Below are 20493 nucleotides of genomic sequence, written 5' to 3'. Positions count from 1 at the left end.
TCATCTAAATCTGTTCTGTATATACGATTTGATTTTCTTTATCAGTCCTATAGTTTATTTATTTATTAACAGTTTCTTATATAGCGCACACATATTCTGCAGTGCTTTACAGAGAATATTTGAACAGTCACATCAGTCCCTGCCCCAGTGGAGCTTACAATCTATATTCCCTACCACATGTATACACACACACAGACATTCTAGGGTTAATTTTGTTAGGAGCCAATTAGCCTACCAGTATATTTTTGGATTGTGGGAGGAAACCAGAGTACCCGGAGGAAACCCACGCAAGCACGGGGAGAATATACAAACTCAGCACAGTTAGAGCCATGGTGGGGATCGAACCCACGACCTCAGTGCTGTGAGGAAGTAATGCTAACCATTACACCGTCCATGCTGCCCCTATAATACATTGAATTCTATTAAACATGACTGACAAAAATAGTGTACCAACCTCACAGATTGAATGTTCCTAATCATTCTACTTGAACAGTAAATAAGAATGCAGGATGTGGAATCTCTCGAACTATGGGGTAGATGTATGAAGCAGTGATAAGAGAGGAGAAGTGAGCTAGAGGAGGCGTGGCCCATGGCAACCAATCATCTGCTCTGTATAATTTTATATTATGCAAACTATTGATGTTACTTCAGTACTAATTGGTTGCCATGGGCCTGCATCTCCCCCCTTATCACTGCTTCATGCATCTACCCCTCCACTTGTAAATTATTCCCTTGCAGTTAAGGTGATCAGTACAGTGCCTAGCCTATAATGGTAAGGGTGAAGCCTAGCCCAATTTCCTGAGAGCCTGTGCCAAATGGGTCAGGGCTTAGTGGGAATAGCTGGGACCTGCAGTGAGAAACTTAGGGCTAAGTAAAAAGTGGGGATATTGCCCATAGCAACCAATCAGATTCTAGCCATCAATTCCCTATTGCAGTGGGCTGAGGGGTGGACAGGGAGAAGGTAGGTATACTTACTCCTCGGTCAGGATTCTCTGTCAGGTTCCCAGCATTGGTATTCTGACCATCGGCATTCCCGTCTGATGAACTTGCATATGTTTTCCATACAAAGCGCTGGCTGAGTGGCACTCAACAAAAACCGACAAACTATATCAGCAAAGGCACTGTACTCTATTGCAATCCACATATGAAGAAAGGGCTGTTATTCCAACGTTTCAGGTGTGACACCTTTTGTCAAGGATCCTTCCATTACCACACCTGAAACAGCATAAAAATAAGCAACCCCTTCTTCATATGTGTATTGCCGTGATGTACAGCGTGTCCCAATGGCTACAATGCTGGCGTTCAGAGTACAGATGTCAGCATCCCAACTGCCATTACAACACCGGTGGGGGAGCACTGAATAGATCAGGATTCCGATGATAGAATACAGGAGAGTGGGGGGAGGACACACACACAAACTAATGGGCCCCATACATCAGCAATCACAATTTATGGATTTCCAGATACAGGGATTTTTTGGCCAGATAAATGGATTCTACAATCTATCTGACTTTGCCCACACATTACAGATTTATTTCAGTGATCGGCAGATTTTTCCATCTAAAGATTGCATCTTCATATCTGGAAATTGCCTAATCGATTGCTGTTCATAATGTAAATAGATGAAGAAGACGAATTGGGAATGCCCACACATCTAAAAAAGATCCGCAGATAATACCAGATTATTAAACATGTTTAAAAACCTGATTAAGCAATCGATTGGCGATTTTGATTGGGATTGCCAAATGGGGGAGCCCACACATCTAAAATTAATTGTGGCAATCATCTCCATATCTGAAAATTGTCACAATTAATTGCTGATGTATGGGGCCCTTAAGCTGAAGACACAGGCGGTAAGCTGTAAGCTACAGCTTCTGGGTGGGGATAAAAAAAAACAATATCTTATACCCCTATTACACTGGCCTATTTTCCTGGGAAGGAGTCGGGTCTAGTGCTGGTGTGAAAGGGTCCCGGGATACATGCCAGTGTGAAAGGTACTCACCCGGCTTCCCTGTCCCTGGTCGCTGTATATGCTCGATATACATGCTGGCAGGGCAGCGGGACACCCTTACCTCCATCCTCATGGTGACCTTTTGACCGTCGACCTTCCCATTATCGACCTAATGCTTGTGTCGACCTTCCAACCCTGTCAACCAGTTTTGTGTCAACCTAAATTTAGTCGATGCCACAATGACCCATATCCCCATGCTCAATGTGTAGAACATATGCCTGTTGACACGGTTAGGTAATTTTTTTTTACTTTTTCTGCATTAAAGAACAAACCACAGCCTGACCTTAACTGCGTAATGCCGACACAATGAACATGCCAATACTCTGGCTGATCATGTCAGCAGTCTGAATGTCGATATATAGTCACTACATCCCATGGCTTAGTAGAGCTAGCTAGTTTCAAACAAAGAGGATGGAGACTCTGCACAGAACTCATCACATATATAGGACCGACTCTCTTCCTGTGCAATAGAAACAGGCTGATCGGGGCCGGCGCGGACGTTCCAAAATTTCATTGAAAACACCTGGGCACACCTGCGTTCTCCCCGACACGCTCCGAAAACATTTGGTTACCACCCACAAACGGCAGCTGGGTTGCGAATAAAAATGAGTTGTTTTCTTTTCACACTGTTCGGCGTCACGCATGCGTGTTGTGGCCCAGAAGCCCGTGCAGTCGTTCGATAATAAACGTTGCACAGCAGTCGTCAGGTCTGAAGAACTCTAACCTTAGTTCCCTGCAGGTCAGGTTGCGTAGCCAGGTTTATATTCACGTATGTTATGATTTATCACCGGTAGCAATAAAAAGCGATGTCGCACTTTCTTTCCACATTGGGACGATGCGGATCCCAGTGTCAATAAGTTGCGCACGCTCTAGAACGCCGCCTGGTATACTTCTACGTCTGACACCCTGTTCTTCCTCCCGTGGCATTGGTATGCAGGAAGGGTTTTGTGCTGCTGTGTGATTTAAGCTGCAGCCCAGTTACTAATGCTCATGTTTCATTCAATAAATCACATTGAAAATTAAAATATCTTTTAGGCAGCCTTCCAACCGTCAAATGTTCCCTAAAACGCAGCAGCCAATTTCCCCAATTAGATGGCAGATCTATTTGGGAGCGGTAACCCCTCCGCACATCCTGGCATTTAAAGTTTACTGTGTTCTTAAGGGATGGGCTGTGAAGAATGATTTAAGTGACGGCTGGCCAAACTGGACCTCGGATAGAAGGATGCCGTGTAATTTACAGCCGCGCATCGGAGATATATGCGCCGCAGATTTCAATTTTGAAGCTACGCCGAGCCTGTGGTTTACACGGGGAATACTTGCCTGGAGAATTTATTGACCTTCCATACTTGGCTGACCCAGAACTCATTTTCTGAATCCACAAGTCTTCTCAAAACGACTTCCAATCTATTTTGTGACTCTCCGCGGGTGCGACTGTTATTGTAGTTGGCCCTTCTATCTATCATCCTGCGAGGCCTCTCTAGTCCCAGCATCTATCTGCATTATGCACCCGCACAGAGGCACGGAACCATATAACAAATGGTTAATTTTCTCCCATCTCGTAATCTGTGAAACGACCTGAGAGTGAATGTGCTAACGGCTCAGATGGGATTTTGGGGCTTTTCAACGCAGGAAAAAAAAAAAAAAAGTTAATAACAAAAAAGGAGCATTAAGGTCCGTGTGCTGAAATAACTTAAATGGCCTGAGCAGCTATCTAGAAAAAGATGTCTGACACAAGCTATTTAACAGGGGGACTTGTTTCACCCGAAAGACTGTGGATGAAATGGCTCATATTTCAGGTTCAGGAGCAAGGATATAGAAACTTTCAGATAGGTTATATTTTAGCCAAGTGAATAGTCTGCTCAGATAGTCTTTGAAGGTAGGAAGTAATGCCTTGCTTGGATATTAACCCCTTCAGTGGTGGGTTTTTCTGGGGCAGGAGTACCTAAATAGGAAAAGTTTTTCCTGTCCCAGAAAAACCAGCCACTGATGGGGTAGATGAGTCCCAGCGTTCCCCTCCCCTCCAGCGATCTTCAGCAAAGTTCCCCTGCCGCTGGAGCCGCTGACGATCAAAGCAGCATACTGACCAGCAGCAGGCGGCAGGCTCGGGGATGTTCAGGGCGGCTCGGGAGGACTCAGGCGCCCGAACACCCGAGCGATCCCGAGCCGTGCTGAACATCCCAGAGTCTGCCGCCATCTCTCCCGAAGTAATGGCGGCGGCAGTGTTTCATCGTACGCCGGAGCGAAGGTGGGGCACAACAGTGGAGGTGGGGAGGGAGCGGCCTAGTGGGGGTCGCTGGTGAGGTGATGCGCCAGTGGTGCACACCTGCAGGCACCACTGGGGCACACCTATAGATTTGTGGCATGGCCGGAAAGTTTCCAGGACTGCCCGCTGCGGCACCGGAGCTTGGCCAGGGAAATTTCCAGGACTGCCACTGAAGAGGTTAATAGGTATGATTTTAAAGGTAGGCCACAATGGAATAAACAATACACATATAAAGTATAGAAGGAATACTCTTATTTAATCTCTCCGTGATGTGGATCTTTGGTAAAAAAAAAGAGCAGCTTTAAGATGGTGGTGCATCTCTATCTAGCAGCACTGGGGGAGTTCAAACACTTCATTTGGAGTGTTCTAGTGTTCTAAGTAACAGGGAAGGGAACACCAGAGAATGGTGTTTTCTGCTTTCACACTCCATGTAATAATATTTAAGTGTTAAAATTTAGTTATCATTTAACTAAACAATGCCATACTCAATATAACCAACAGACAGGGACTACACGAGGAACTAAAAGGTCAATAGCTCTAACTGTGTCTCCTCATTCATCTAGCCTCAATACGCCACACAGCGCGAGATGCCTGGCAAGAGTGAACCACCCGGTTTGATCCAAATCTGCTAGCGTTGGGCAACATTTTTTGCCAAGAATGTGTTTTAGTCGCAACGTGATGTAGCCAAGATGCACAAGGAGACTCTGCTGATTAACCCTTTGCAGACTTTTTTTTTTGCAATTCAAACATTCTGGTTTAAATTAAATTGTCATTTTTTTTTTATTTTTTCAAGAGGGGGCTTTGCTATAGGCCTCAGATACAGCCTACAGCAGCAGTTCTAACCAGCTCTGGTGGAAACATTTAGGGCTTTTATTGTGGTTAAGCCCAAAATTTAAAATACCAATGTTGCTAATAGCAATATATGTGGTTTATGCCTTTTACATTTTAGGTATAATCATGCCAGGAGGTGTCTACTCTTCTTGTAGATCCTCCCGAGTCTCATCACACAAATGGAGAAAAATACACAGAATTCCTACACAATAACAAACATGAAGCCGAATTGAAGTATGACCACTTGCTATCTTACTGGGAACACCCGTGTGTAGCCTAGGAACAGGACCCACATTGATAATAATCTAGAGCCTAACATTTTGCCTATGCTCTCCTCTAGAATGCAAACCAATCCCGTTCTATACCCATAAGCCGGACCCGGTGCTATATACTTACCCTGCCTATTACTGTTAGTCATCGTAATCATGCTTCCATCTTCTGCAAGACCTTTCTCCAAATTATCTAGTATCTGCAATAATTAGAAAGTATAAATAAACACAAAATATAGGCATTCTATTGGTTGAAAAAATGGGGGATGGGGGAGGGGAAGTGCGGCACTAATGAATAGATACAAAGGTAGTTCTTTCCTACTGAATTATGTTGCTTATACTAACTATATGAAGAGGTGTATAGGTTACATACAACATTTCAAATCCCCTATTTTTATTATTATCAGTATTCATTCTAGCACCCGCCCCTTTTGAAAACCCTTGCAGTTCCTCTTTCCTGCCTGGGGGTGTCGCTGTTTGCCGTGATGTCTTTATCCCATTGTGGCCTGTTCCTCAATACAGACCAGATTGTACTAGAATCGCTAAAGCAGACAGCGACACCCCAGGCTGGAAATAGGTACTGCATGGGTTTATATAAGTGCAGGGGGCTAGAATGAACACTATTGTATGCATACATAAGTTTTATACATGTAATATATCAGTCCCAGTAGATTTTACAGATTCCCGAACCAAGCACTACGGTGGGTCAGATAATTGCGGCAATTAGTCTCAGATGGACCCTATAACTTCATGAATGCAGTAATATATAAAATTAGGTATTAGGGTTGGGGAACCTCAGGCCTGGGGGCCATATGCGGCCTTCGTAGCCGGTCTGAGTGGCCCGTCTACATGCCCCGTGGCTTTGCCGGGAGTCAAGTACAGGGTAATTCTCACGAGAGGTCGGTAGTTCTTGCGAGATTCCTCTTAAATCAACAGCAGCCGGAGACTGTCAGTCCTATTCAGCGGCAGCTGCCGGAGCGTGTGACGGCTGCAGCAGGACAATTTGTGAGAGAAATTTTTACATATGGCCCCTGAATGATTTTTTCCCCCATACAAACGGCCCTTGGCACAAAAAAAGTTTCCCCACCCCTGCTGTAGCCTCACAAGGTTAGGAGAACATTAGAGGCTGTTCTGCACGAGACGCAGTTTGCAGTCACACTAACCTTTAAACAAATCGTTTTCATAATGTGCAATCGGTCCAGAGATTCCTGAGGACTTCCAAGATACTGGCGCAACTCAGCATGTAAGATCCGCATTGAGAATGGGACCATGGAGCCTAAACATAGAAGAGGTGAATGGTTACTGAAGCACAACTGCAGCATTGTTCCTAATTAGAGGCTATATTGTATCCCTAGTGTTGGATCACTGACAAAACAGGCCCGGAATTTCTTTTAAAGTTCAACAAGGCAACTGTACATCATATATAACTACAGAGTACAGTTGAACACTCACATCAGTCCCTGCCCCAGTGGAGCTTACAATCTATATTCTCCATCACATATACATGCACACACAGACGTACCTGGGTTATTTTTTTTGTTGGAAGCCAATTGACCTACCAGTATAATTTTGGATTGTGGGAGGAAACTGGAGTACTCAGAGGAAACCCACGCAAACATGGGGAGAACATACAAACTCTGCACATTTAGGGCAATGGAGGGTACCGAACCCATTTCCTCATCGCTGCGAGGCAGTAATGCTAACCATTACACCGTCCATGCGATATATATATATATATATATATATATATATATATATATATATATATATATATATATATATATATATATATATATATATACACACACATACATACATACATACATACATACATACATACATATACACACACATACATACATATATATACATATACATATATACATACACAGCACTGATTGGATTTCCTAGCGTATGGGTAGGGTAGGTTGAGTCCAGGCATAGGGTATATTCAATTGATGCCGGATCCATTCCGAAATTCTTTTGGATCCGGCATCCATTATTCAATCAGCAGCCAAATCCGGATGTTGGATTCGGGCACTGACTGATGCTCACCAGGCTGCCGCAGGGACCGGGTGAGTGCAGTGATGGTGGGACAGGTGAATGCACCGAGCCAGGTACGGGCGGTGGCCGGAGGGAGCGGGCAGAAGGACGGTGCCGTGTAAGCTGCTGCTCACCTGGCGCCGTCCTCCCTGACTCAATCCGGCATGTTTTCATGTCAGATTGAGATAGCCAGAAACATGGCTGTGTTTCTGTCTAAAGCAGGTGGATTAGCGGACTTACTGGAAATAAAACAACCAGCACTGAATAGGTCAGAACCCCTTCCGATCTATTACTGTCCAAAATGGCTGTCTTTTTGGCAAGATGGCAGTTTCGAAAGTGATTGAATATACCCCATAATGTTATGTTGAGTCCAGGCATAATGTTAGAGAATACAGTAAGTCAGTGGTTCACAAATGCTCAAGGCATGCCAACAGAACAGGTTTTAGGGATATCCCTCTTCTTGTGCCAAATGGTATAATCCAATTGATTGAGGTCAGCTGGGACAAAGCATGGATATTCTGAAAACCTGGACTGTTGGGTGCACTAAAGACCACATTTAAGAACCACTGAAATAAGCAACCACTGCCAGATCACTTTCCCTGGCAATGTATTGTGGCACTTGGAGATTTATAGGGCAGGGCAAAGACAGAGCAGGTTAGTTTGGCGTCTCCTTGAACACAGAAATTACAGCCAACCGATTATTACATTTTCTATGCATTTTTCATTACTGAAACACATTAAATTGACAAAACGGCCTTTAAAAAGGTCTCCATGGGTTTTGGTTTCGGATGTCCACCACGTATACATTTAAGTGCTAAGAATGAGTCCTTCAGTTATTTTTAAAAGCATGATAAGCTGTATAAAGCAATGTTCTACATATACATGCATACACAAAGTAGTTCAAGAGGTTACCGAAGAGTGTAAAAACTGCTCATTCACATAGATCCTTTGATTGGAAGAACTACAGCTGCAGACAGGAATATATATATAAGGCAATTGCACTGTATGCTGTGACACTTCTGTATTCACTGGTTCATGGCGAACCCCGTCAGATGTACACTTATAACATTGGTGGTGTTATCAAGTGGTGTATACCTGGTGGACTGACTTTTCTGACGCAACATTCATTGTAATTTTCACAGTCAAACATCCACTGGAGAAATAACCCTGATGAAGTCTCATAAGGACACAAAACGCGTACTTTAAAAGGGGCTAATGGGAACACTACTGTGTACCCACACCCCAAAACAACTGGTGTAGGAGTTTGAAATGAACCCCACACACACATATATACATACACACACACACACACATATAGTGTTCCTGCTAAAACAGCCTGGTGCCTGCCCGACTCCTTGCACGGGGAAGCCCAGCGCCGCCTTAGACGGTGATGCCCGACGCTTCACAGGCATCAAGGCACCTTCCCCCTGTGGTGACAGCATCTTTGGCGCGGCCGGGCCCGCCCACTTTAGTGACGCCGGTGGCCCGGCCCGCCCACTTTAGTGACGTCGGCGGTCCGGGACCGCCCACAAGTGTGCCGTCGGCTGCCCCGGCTCGCCCCGGCACAATTTCTAGAGTGAACACTATACATATATACATACGTACGTACGTACACACACACACACACACACACACACACACTATACATGGCACACACACACACACACTAGACATGTCAAATGACAAATACAAATCAAATCCAATATTTTGCTTTCATGCTCATCCATACAGCAATGGCAGCAGCCCAGCTCCTGTAATCATTCCAGCAGTAACGTATGTACAGAGGCAACGCTATGCAATAGCCCAGACTACTGTCTTATGTCATTTTGCTGGAAGAATGTCACCACTATGCAGCATGGATTTGCTTCTATGAATATACATAAAAGGGCAAAGACAGGAACTTTAGTACCGATCATCTGTCCCCCTTACCCACAAGAGCTATTTATAGAGGCGGCCAGGACAATGCATCGTGTGATTAGGGCATGCGAGCAGGCACACACTGTACAGAATGCCATCCTGGGCATAGTTAATGATAAAACGCTATGGAACACAAGGGGCTTTCGTACAAAAATAAAGAGGCAGACCTAACCCAAGGCAGCCAGCAGTCCTGCCACAACCTAGGCTGAGCGGAGCCTAATTAGAGCCTGCAGAAAAAAGCTTGCCATGCAGAACAATGAGCGATGCAGAATGACAGCTATATCGCAAGTGCTCATTTGGGACAAAGGTCAGTTCCATAGATCTGCGCTGGGCCTAGAACATAATAGAAAGCAATCAAACTGGTACTGGCGGTAACAGGCGGATACAGAAAGGGATTTCTTTTTTACGTTACGCTTCGCAAAACACCATTTCAGATCATGTAAAAAACACAAGAAATAAAACGTAACAAATAAACGTGACAGCAGGAAAGCGGTGCACCGTCCTAGAGAGTTCGGTGATCACTAGAACAAGCATGTTGGGCCCAATTCAGGCCTGATCGCATTGGTGCAAATTTTGGGATTTGGTCATCAAGAGAATAAACATCCTCTGCTAGTGATGTGGAACATTGACAGCATGCCCGGGGTCAGATTCCTTTAGGAGTAAGAACAAGGGCCCAAACTGAACACTGAGATGGAGATTTACTCGCCGTGGGAGCCAAAACAAGGTCAGGGTGGCAAAGTCCTCCTCTTCCAAGACCGAATCTGTTCCTAATTTGTCATCATGTACATTGTCCAAGACTGAGATCCAGGTACTCACTAAAGCAGGGGTGGCCAAACCCGTCCTCAAGATCTAATAACAGTCCATGTTTGTCAGGCAGCCTGTGGATCTATACAGGTTGAGTATCCCGTATCCAAAATGCTCGGGACCAGGAGAATTTTGGATAACGGATTATTCCGTATTTCGGAATATTTTAATATTTCAAGGATGTATTTTGAAGTATCTTGCATTTATGCTGTATAAACACATCAAGCACATGAAATGCACACACATATATTTTATTTGTTCAAAAAACAAGGTTTCAAAACATGAAACAAAATTTGTGTACTATCTCAGATATTGAATTTGAATGCCAAGCAATAATTTTCTTGTACATATATAGTGCCAGTTACAAATCATTCCCTCAGTAGTGCTGTTACAGATGTCCCCAGTGAGTTTTTATCAAAATTTTTTTTTTTTTTTTTTAACTTTCTGGAATGTATGGTTTTCGGAATAATTCGGATAACGGATATTCGGATACGGGATACTCAACCTGTAGTAGGAATGAATGCAGCAGGTTTGAAAATGTGACAGTTAGTAATGACTACAGCTGTGCACCAGCTAGGTGATCTGGGGAATGGACAGTTAGTAATGACTACAGCTGTGCACCAGCTAGGTGATTTGGAAAATGTGACAGTTAGTAATGACTACAGTTGTGCACCAGCTAGGGGATTTGGAAAATGTGACAGTTAGTAATGACTACAGTTGTGCACCAGCTAGGTGATTTGGAAAATGTGACAGTTAGTAATGACTACAGCTGTGCACCAGCTAGGTGATTTGGAAAATGTGACAGTTAGTAATGACTACAGCTGTGCACCAGCTAGGGGATTTGGAAAATGTGGACTGTTGGTAGATCTTGAGGACTGGTTTGGCCACCCCTGCACTAAAGGCTTAAACTTCATGCCTACATCTAACAGTTTAAGTTCCGCAGACCATTACGTGTACGAGAATTCTATCAATCAGTCTTCTTCAAAATATGTGTCAGTCACAACTTGTAGTCGTTTGGTTGAGCAGGACACCAGCAAGGTTATTTCTCAACCTAGATGTCAGTCTAATTTTACATCCAATGAGTGGCTGGCATTGAAATTCCTGAGTCAATATGAGGACATTGTTTTAAGGCCAGTGGACAGTATGAACCTTATTCTGGTTCACTCGCAAGTCTGCGAATTTACAAGCCGGGTTTGGCCGCGAATGGATGTTTGGGCAAAATATACATTCGCAGCCTATTTGGCGACACCCACATGATTCAATGGTCGCCGACCATCAAATGTTGTGGAAGGTGCACGCTTATCGAAGGTACTCTCAAGTCACTTAGGTTTGCGTGCACATTCAACAGGAACTGGGTGGGCAGCGGATATCTGGTGACGCTTCAACGGGCAATTTGCATGGGAACGGCCAGCATTTTCATGGGAACTCCCATGGGTGAATCCCCCGGCTCTCCGCCCCAAGCCCACAGTCTTAGGTGCATGCGCCCAGCGAACCCTCTGTTTGCCATGACCGCGAATACCCGGCGCATGCACATGTGCAGAAAACAAACATCAGTGTCCCGAGGGTGAGAATGCAGGTCTTATGTATGTATAGATAGATGCTGCCCAGCCGCCGCGATACTAGGACGCGCGTGCGTATGAGACGCACGCGCATCCCAGTCTATCGCCGGCGCCTCCAGCGCAAGGGATCTGGCAAGCGCCGGACAAAGACAAGCCCTGCTCCATATGTATGTATGTATGTACGTACGTACGTATGTATGTATCTAGATTTCTACTTAAACTTTTACAAACCAGGACACCCAGAAGGGATGAAATATCACCTGCAATCACACAAACGACACTACTAAAATATTAATGCACACTAATTGATGTAACGCCAAAGCTATTGGCAATACTCATCACGCTGTCCTAAACCCTTGTACATTATGAATGTAACTGTCAGTCATCCAACTTGCTCTCCACTTTTTGCCACTCTCGGTCTGTCCATATATGGACCAATAGCAGAAATGCCAAGCTGTATTTCTAACATTGAGGCCAATTCAGATGTGGACCATGTAGTGATCACAGCTTCTTCCATGGAAGGGGAAGTGATAGCTCTGTATAGAAAGGCAGCTAATACAAGTCATCACTTCCTGCGGCAGTAGCGACACGACCCGCACCCCATGACATCGGCATTGGACTAGTCACTATTGAGAGGCTCGCAGAACCCATGGGGATGGGCAAGCAGCCCATGCCACCATGGACATCCCTGGCCTCTGTCATCCCCCTATACATTGGCAACACCACTGTTTTGTCAAATGGAAACCATCTTCACCCCCGACCCCATCAGCAGACTGTCACATCATTCCGGTGTCACGGGGTCCGACTGAGTAAGCGCCGGGGGACACAGGGCACACCTCCAACCACATCTGAAATCAGGCCCATTATGTTTAACTATTTAAAAAAACTACATTACCATTATGTGTGTCTAAGAAAGAATATATAATAAAATATATATACACAGGCCCAACAGTATGTGGACACAAACATCACACCATGGGCATGCATTACTATGGAGTTGGTCCACCAGTTCCTGCTACAACTGCTCCAATCAGGGTGCTAGAATGAGCACTAGCTTTCCATTACATTTTGGAACATGGTGGCCTGGATTCACTCCCATTTAGTCACAGGTGAAATGGAGATGTTGGGCAATCCCTGGAACCTGTGACAATCAGCAGTGCTGTCGAGGGCAGTCTGGTCCTAGGTAGTGTTGTAACTGAGGACAGGCCATCCCAATCTGTGAAATAATGGACTAGGGCAACAAAGGAAGGGCAAAAATGATGCCAAATAGACTGGAAGAGGTGGCATATCCTATGGCTTGTTCAAATCCATCTAATCCATTCTACTGATAATATTGCATGACTGTACAGATGTAGCCAAGCTCATCTATCCTGTTGGCCCGCCATCCTGTCTTCATTGTCTGGCCATGAGAAGTGTACCGTTGTGGCGTACTAAGGCGTGCTATGGCAAAAACATTGACAGAATGGAATTGCACTGCTTCGCAGTTGGGTGGAGACTGCTCCAATAATGAAAAGTACAGTACAGTGCAGCGGATGGATATGCGAAGCGCCATTTGCTTCCACTTTACCTGTGGGCAGTATGCAGATCTTACTGTAGCTCCATAAGGGCGGGCTCCCTTGTGGCCAATAGTCTCGGCCCTCCACCGTGTTGTGCAGTAAATATGCTACATAGACGCTCATTCAGCCCCAGGGGCTCGTGTGGAAATGTATGCCGAGCTTGGGTCTGTAAGAGGGGGCTAAGCTCAGCATACATTTCCCCACCGAGTCCCTGGGGCTGAATAAGCGTCTATGTTGCATATTTACTGTACAACACGGTGGCGGGCCAAGACTATCAGCCACATGGGAGCCCACCACCACCCAGCAGCATTTACATTAAATACACTCTTTTAATAAAATAATTTTGCGTACATTGTGACAAATCCCGAAAGTAGCCCTGAGCACCATGAGCACTTACTGACCGCCTAATTACGTAAGGCTTCCGGGTTCCTACATCAGGTGTGAGGACAGGCTTGTGGTACAGTATCCCCAATTGTCTAGAGGTTAAGCCCAGTGCATGCCATGCGCAGCACCTGGGGTACGGATCCCGGTCCGCATTGCACCAGTTTTAGCATGGCCAAATAATAAAACTGTAGCAGGGCATGCTGGGATGTGTAGTTCAACAACAGCTGTAGTGTCAAGGTTAGCCATCACTGGTCTAGATAGACAGACAATAGGTGGAAACATTGAAAGGGGACGATACAAGCAAAATGACAACATGAAAAAGGTTGACGTGTGAAAAGGCCGACAGGAGTTTCCTTTTTCATATTTTAAACATCCACATGGACTGCAACTGGGTCCATCAAAGTGACCCAAAGCATGACATAAAAATGTGAAAAATGCATGTTGACCTTTTCATGTGTCGACCTATTGACTGTCAATCTAGACACTGTAGTCCAGGGGTGGCCAAACCGGTCCTCAAGATCTAGCAACGGTCCACATTTTCCAAATCATCTATCTGGCGCACAGCTGCAGTCATTACTAACTGTCACATTCCCCAGATCCCCTAGATCAGGGGTGTCAAACTCAAATTCATCGGGGGCCGCATCAGCAGTTTGGTCACCCTCAAAGGGCCGGTTGTATCTGTAGGACTATGTGTCCACTCTTTATTATCATAAATTATTGTCACTGCATTCACTTATTGTATACTCAGCAGTAGCATTTCCCTCCTGCTATTGCTGTGAACTGCAGTGCATTAGGGCACACGCTGCCTGCACAGGGGGGCAGCACTCAGTCTTAGGGCATATGTCCTGCTTATTATCATGGGACACAGCAATTAATGATGGGCTGCAATGTGCCAGTGCACACACACACATACATAGGCAGAGAGTTTGACACTTACCTGCTCTGATGCGTCCACTCCAGTCTGAGCTGCTCCACCACCAAGGACACAGCTGCGCTCTCACACAGGCGCATTTCCCCCTCCCTCCTGTGAGTAGCGCTCCTCGCACTATCTATCCAGGAGTGGGGGGCAGCGTGCTCCCGGTCACTGTGCAGTGCACACTCAGCAGTAAGTGACCTGGAACGCACAGCAGCAGCAGCACCATTCACCACGACGGACCTGCTCTTTCCTCTCTCTGGCTCCTATACAGCAGGTGGGAGCGGAGGAGGGGTTGACGACCGCCGGCACTGCGCTAGAGGGCAGACGTTCTCTGGCTTGTAGGCTGCCGCGCATGCGCTGAAGAGGCGGCTTTCTTGTTTAAAAAAAAAAAAAAAAAAAATCGAGAATAAAAAAGGTGAAGGCTGCCGGCGGCTGCGCGGGCCACATGAAGAGGTCTGGCGGGCCGGATTTGGCCCGCGGGCCTTGTGTTTGACACCCCTGCCCTAGATGGTGCACAGCTTCTGTCATTACTAACTGTCACATTCCCCAGATCTCCTAGCTGGTGCACAGCTGCAGTCATTACGAACTGTAACATTCCCTAGATCCCCTAGCTGGTGCACAGCTGCAGTCATTACAAACTGACACATTCCCCAGATCTCCTAGCTGGTGCACAGCTGCAGTCATTACTAACTGTCACATTCCCCAGCTGCAGTCATTACCAACTGTCACATTCCCCAGATCCTGTAGCTGGTGCACAGCTGTAGTCATTTCTAACTGTTACATTTTCAAAAATGCTGCATTCATTCTTAGTATAGATCCACAGGTTGCCTGAGAAACAGGAACTGTTGGTAGACCTTGAGAACAGGTTTGGCCACCCCTGCTGTAGCCCTTTTAACCCGGAACCCTTTATGCCGTGCCATGTTTCCAATCTCTCATACTATACTAATGTAAAACAGGTAATGTTTGATAGTCTAAACCAGACCACCTCTCATCAGCAGGATGGGCTGGCACTTGTAGTTCCACCACAGGCTGATCCTTTCTGTTGAAAGTAACAGACAGCCAGAAGGTAAAGACGGAAAGTGAGACGCTAATGAGTAGATGTGTCACTGCACAGCACAAATACAGGAGCCTTTGAGTTGTCAGGAAGAAGAATAGCTGAAGGTTGCACATGAATGGGAGAGAGCAGAGAATCAAATGAATCTTTGGCAGTGCTGAGAGAAGGAGACAGGGAAACGTTCGTAATTATAAGGGGAGGAAGATGCAAATGGAACAATTGAGCAGGCAATGGCTCCCAGACGGGCACTTTAGGTGAAGGAGCTTTTCCCCTGCAGTATGGCTGTGACAGAAAAGAGGTCTCCTGCTATTACAGATCCTCTCACCTATCTTGCAGAGGAATGTGAGCACATTACACGTTGTACATTCATTTCCTCCACAAAAGAACATTACCGGAATCCAAAAACATAAAGAGATACAGATGTAACATACGGCACAGTGACATTAAGCGCATCACACAGAAGTTTGCTAAACTCATACTAAGGCAATGAAAGCTTAACATATAAGCTGCCAGGTGATCAGCATTTACAGCAAAGAGGACAGAAAGGAATTAATCCTGGGTTCCTCCCTTTGGTAAACATTCGTAGTGTTCATTCTAGTACCCGTCATATTTAAAAACCCATGCAGTTCCTTTTCCCTGCCTGTGGTGTCACTGTCTGCTGTGGTGTTTCTAGCACAGGTCTGGTTTGCATATCAGTGCTGATATACAGACCACACTGTGCTAGAACCTCTACAGCAGACAGTGACACCCCAGGCAGGGAAGAGGAACTGCATGGGTTTTCAAATATAGCGGGTGCTAGAATGAACACTAATTCTGTGCAAGTTCTTTATAGTGGGTACACACTAGACGATTCCCGCAGCCAATAATGTAGTTAATCATGTCGGCAGTGCTGTGTGAGAATGTTATTGAGCATACACACTTACAGGTCCTGTACATGTGCAGTCCCCAGACTATGAACGTTGCATGCAAACCGCCAGGTCTGAACCAGGCCAGTGTATAATGGATACGCTATCATTTATTTAAAAAGGCATGGCAGGAATACAGTCCAAGGAAATACTACTACGATGCCATCTTCAGAACTGGACTAGAGACCATAGGTCCAACGTCTAGTCAGGCTTAACAGCTCTAGCGCTAGTAGCAGATCCAATGGTGAACATTAACAGGCCATGTTATAATAAAATATTACAATTAGATTTAAACCAGACTGAATTTCAAAAATAAAAAAAATTGGACTGTAAAGGGTTAACATGAAGCTTGATCTGGCCAATATAATCCACAGTGATGTCACGAGTGTGTGGGAGAGGTTTTTGGTTAATGATGGTTCTTAATTTGTTATGAGAATCCTCAGCTTTGCAAATATCCAGCAGTGCAGTACCACCAAGAGCCTGCAGATGTCACCATTGTAGCTGCAGAGAGCAATATTTTACCCGTAATAACCCGAGAATCCCTATTATAAATGTAATTGTTGATGTTAAAAGAAATATATACACTCTATAGAAAAATGGGTGTCATATATCAACATTCATTATGTTGACATGGCCATAATGTTGACCATGTTGATACAGATGAAAGGTCAACATAGAATGCTGACATATTGGGCCTGATTCAGACCTGGTAGCAATGCTCCAATTTTTGCACATGGACAAAACCATGCTGCGCTGCAGGTGGGGCAGATGTAACATGTGCAGAGAGAGTTAGATTTGGGTGAGTGAGTTAGATTTGGGTGAGTTATTTTGTTGCTGTGCAGGGTAAATACTGGCTGCTTTATTCTTACATTGCAATTTAGATTTCAGTTTGAACACCCCCCCCCCCACCCACATCTACCCCACCTGCAGTGCAGCATGGTTTTGTCAATGTGCAACAATTGCAGCTTTGCTACCAGGTGTGAATCAGGCCCATTGTCCAGGGGTGACTAACCAGCTCCTGGCTGCAGAGTCATTAGGGATACAGCAGTACTGTGACTATATAGATGGAGCAGCTCTCTTCAGAGCTGCTCCTGGCGATTCTATGGTCATTAGCTGCCACTTGCCATCCGCCAGAAGGGGGCACGCGCCATCCGCTTGTGCGCCCCGTTCTGACAGAGCCCACCGCCACTTTCCCCAGCCCCCCTGTAGCTGCCCGCACTATCCCTACCCGTCTCTCTGAAGCAGAGACAGGCAGGGTTTCCACTCCCCGCCACCGAGTGCAGGGGACGCAAGTGAGACGCTCACGTCCCCCCCCCCAGATGCAGCGCCTCTCCGCCAGCACTGGGAATCTGGGGATTCTCAGCGCTGGCTGGGAGGCACTACATCTGTAAGTGTAGGCTGTCACATGACGGACCTGCGTTTCAGAGCACTTACCCTCGTCCTAATCCCTACTCTAAGGTTAGTACCTAACACCGTCCACTCCTAGCCATAGCCTACCCTAACATCCCAAAGCCTAATCCCAATGTCCACAATTTGATAATGGTAGGATACCACAGACCAACATTTCAGATGTTGCCTATATTCTCAGAATGTCATGTTGCCTTTCTACATTTTAACAATTGTCACCGTCCACCATTCAACTGCACTGCGAACAAACATCTATTATGACATTTTATTTATAAAAAAAGTAACAATGCATACTTCACTTTCACCATTACAGCACATAATCTCACTATAGAGGCAATTGCTATTAGCCTCCGTTAATTACCAAAGGGCTCATTGATGTTCTGGGGTGCAGTTAATGCAGATTCCTGTTGGAACCTGAGGAGACTCAAACATCCGCATTAGCTGCCCAGATCGCAGGTGCCATGAAGCGGTTAACCCACAGCTCCGGGAGTTTATTGCTGATTCTGTGGGTTAATGCATGGCAGCAGGTAATTTCCCACAGGAGGAAAAGGGGCTGTAATTGAACAGACCCAGGCAATATAGACCAAGGCTCCCACCCTTTTCCCAACACAGTAAATTACAGCATGTAATTGAATTCTCCCATAGACTGCATATCTTTAGGTTAGCTAAAATCATCATGTGATTTGATTGGCTGCATGACTGAAATACCAGGCAAAAACTCTGATCCAAATTTGTGCTGGTCATTCCTGCAAGTCTGCTTACACATACAATGGTGTACTAGCATTAATAATCCCATTTATAGGGATGGTCTCATTATTGTGTGCATCAAGTTCATGTTGAAATCTTGTAGGTGTATAAATGTCCCCCAATGTTTCCAGATGCGCCTCTTCTAATAACCTAGTTTTTAAAAGGGGAGACTTCTCAAACCTTCTAAATATGACAAATCGAAGTGTTATGCTTAGCAACCTCTCACACTATGGGATTTACCTAGTACATTGTTTCTCAACATCTGTCCTTCGGGAACCCCCAACAGTGCATGTTTTCCAGATCTTCTGTTACAGTACAGGTGTATTCACTACTAACTGACATTTTAAGAGATGTGCAGCTGGTGCTATTTCACTTGCAGTTCTGTGAGGAGACCTGGAAAACATGCACGGCTAGGGTTCCCTGGGGACTAAAGAAGAAAATCCCAGATCTAGTACATTCCATAGAACCTCATTGGTTGGGTAACGCCTCTGTTTGGCCTCTTTATAAATCTTCCAATAACCTAGGCCGTCTTAACTTGTTTGAGACCAGAGATTTGCGCTGATGATTTGGTTTGAATTTGACTTAGTAAACTGCAATCCTGCGTACACAGTATAATATTATAATTACCTAGCAATACAAACTTATGCAGTATACACATCACAGACTGAGATCGGAACTGGGAACTCCAGCCCGTCTGTGAGGGTGACATGGATTTCACCAAAGATGGAGTCACGCAATGTCTTACCTCTGCGCCCAGGATAAACGTGGGGATAATATTCATAGTACAGATCTGGCTGGTCTAAGTTTCTGAATGGTTCCAACTCCATTTCAGCATTCTGAAAAAGGCCAAGCTTCACCAACAGAGACAGTCTGAGGAACCAGAGCTGGAAAAAAAACACATCAGGACTGATTCATTTAGTCACTGTAAACCTGATATATGCACAGAACACAGCGATCTTACTGCTTTGTCAGAATATAGATCAGGTGGCTCTATGCCTCCGAGGCTACGCTGAAAAGTGACCGTACAGGTGTGAATTGTGTTGTCACCAGGAGAGATGAGGTGGCAGACACTGACACTGGCTTGGATGTTTCAGCATCACACACACAGCTGGTATGTGGAGAATCCGCCATGCCCAACGTGGAAACCTCTCCATCTAGCAGACATGCACATGGAGCAAAGCATTTTCCTAGAGGTATCTTCTGCTGGCCTTCCAATCATGGTCGGTATATGGGGACTACATAGGGGCTACATTTTCAAAAAAGTGCAGCTTTGCAGAAGAAATGTTGCTCATGACAATGGATACAATTCTGGAAGGTTCTAGATAAATGATTAGTGGAAACGGATTGTTATTGGCAACATCTCCACTTCTATAACGCAGCACTTATATACCTCCAGCTGTCTCCCTTAGGGGCATATTTTCCACAAAATGTAGAGCTTCTGAAAAAGCCCAGTTCTGAAGAAATCAACAGTACCACCGTTACCGTCCTTCCATGTTCAGACCCAAGTGGGTACTGGGCACGTGCCGCGATCATGGTTGTTGTGCTCAGTGGAGACCTGCTCTGGTGAGACCACAATAGAGTATTACTGGCTATTGTCATCTGAAGTGTTAGAATACTTAGGACTCCAGAATTAATTGTGACCGTTTAGCAGCTCCCATAATATGGAATGGGGCAACTTTTGCAGTCTGAATTAGTGGAGGACTCGCCGGGGTCCCTTCCCTGTTGCACCCAGGAGAGGTTTGGCTTTTGCAAGGATCAATAGCAGTCTTCGGGGGATCCAAACGGTTTGATGTATATGAAACCCTTCTAGCCGGTTACGGTATAGGG

At 45.3% G+C, this 20493-nt stretch overlaps 1 protein-coding gene across 1 annotated transcript in view; it reads right to left on the bottom strand.

Moving 5' to 3' along the window:
• TRAPPC12 (trafficking protein particle complex subunit 12) overlaps positions 1 to 20493 on the bottom strand; it is a 78471-nt gene that overhangs the window by 25108 nt on the left and 32870 nt on the right. The window contains 3 exon segments of the mRNA XM_083178488.1: positions 5502 to 5574; positions 6538 to 6650; positions 19412 to 19550. Coding sequence (XP_083034614.1) covers positions 5502 to 5574; positions 6538 to 6650; positions 19412 to 19550 — 325 coding nt within the window.

The sequence above is a fragment of the Crinia signifera genome, chromosome 3 (genome assembly GCF_055691185.1).
Source record: "Crinia signifera chromosome 3, ASM5569118v1, whole genome shotgun sequence".
Lineage (NCBI taxonomy): Eukaryota > Metazoa > Chordata > Amphibia > Anura > Myobatrachidae > Crinia > Crinia signifera.
Note: the sequence above shows the minus strand (reverse complement) of the source record. Positions and strands in the feature narration are given on the sequence as shown.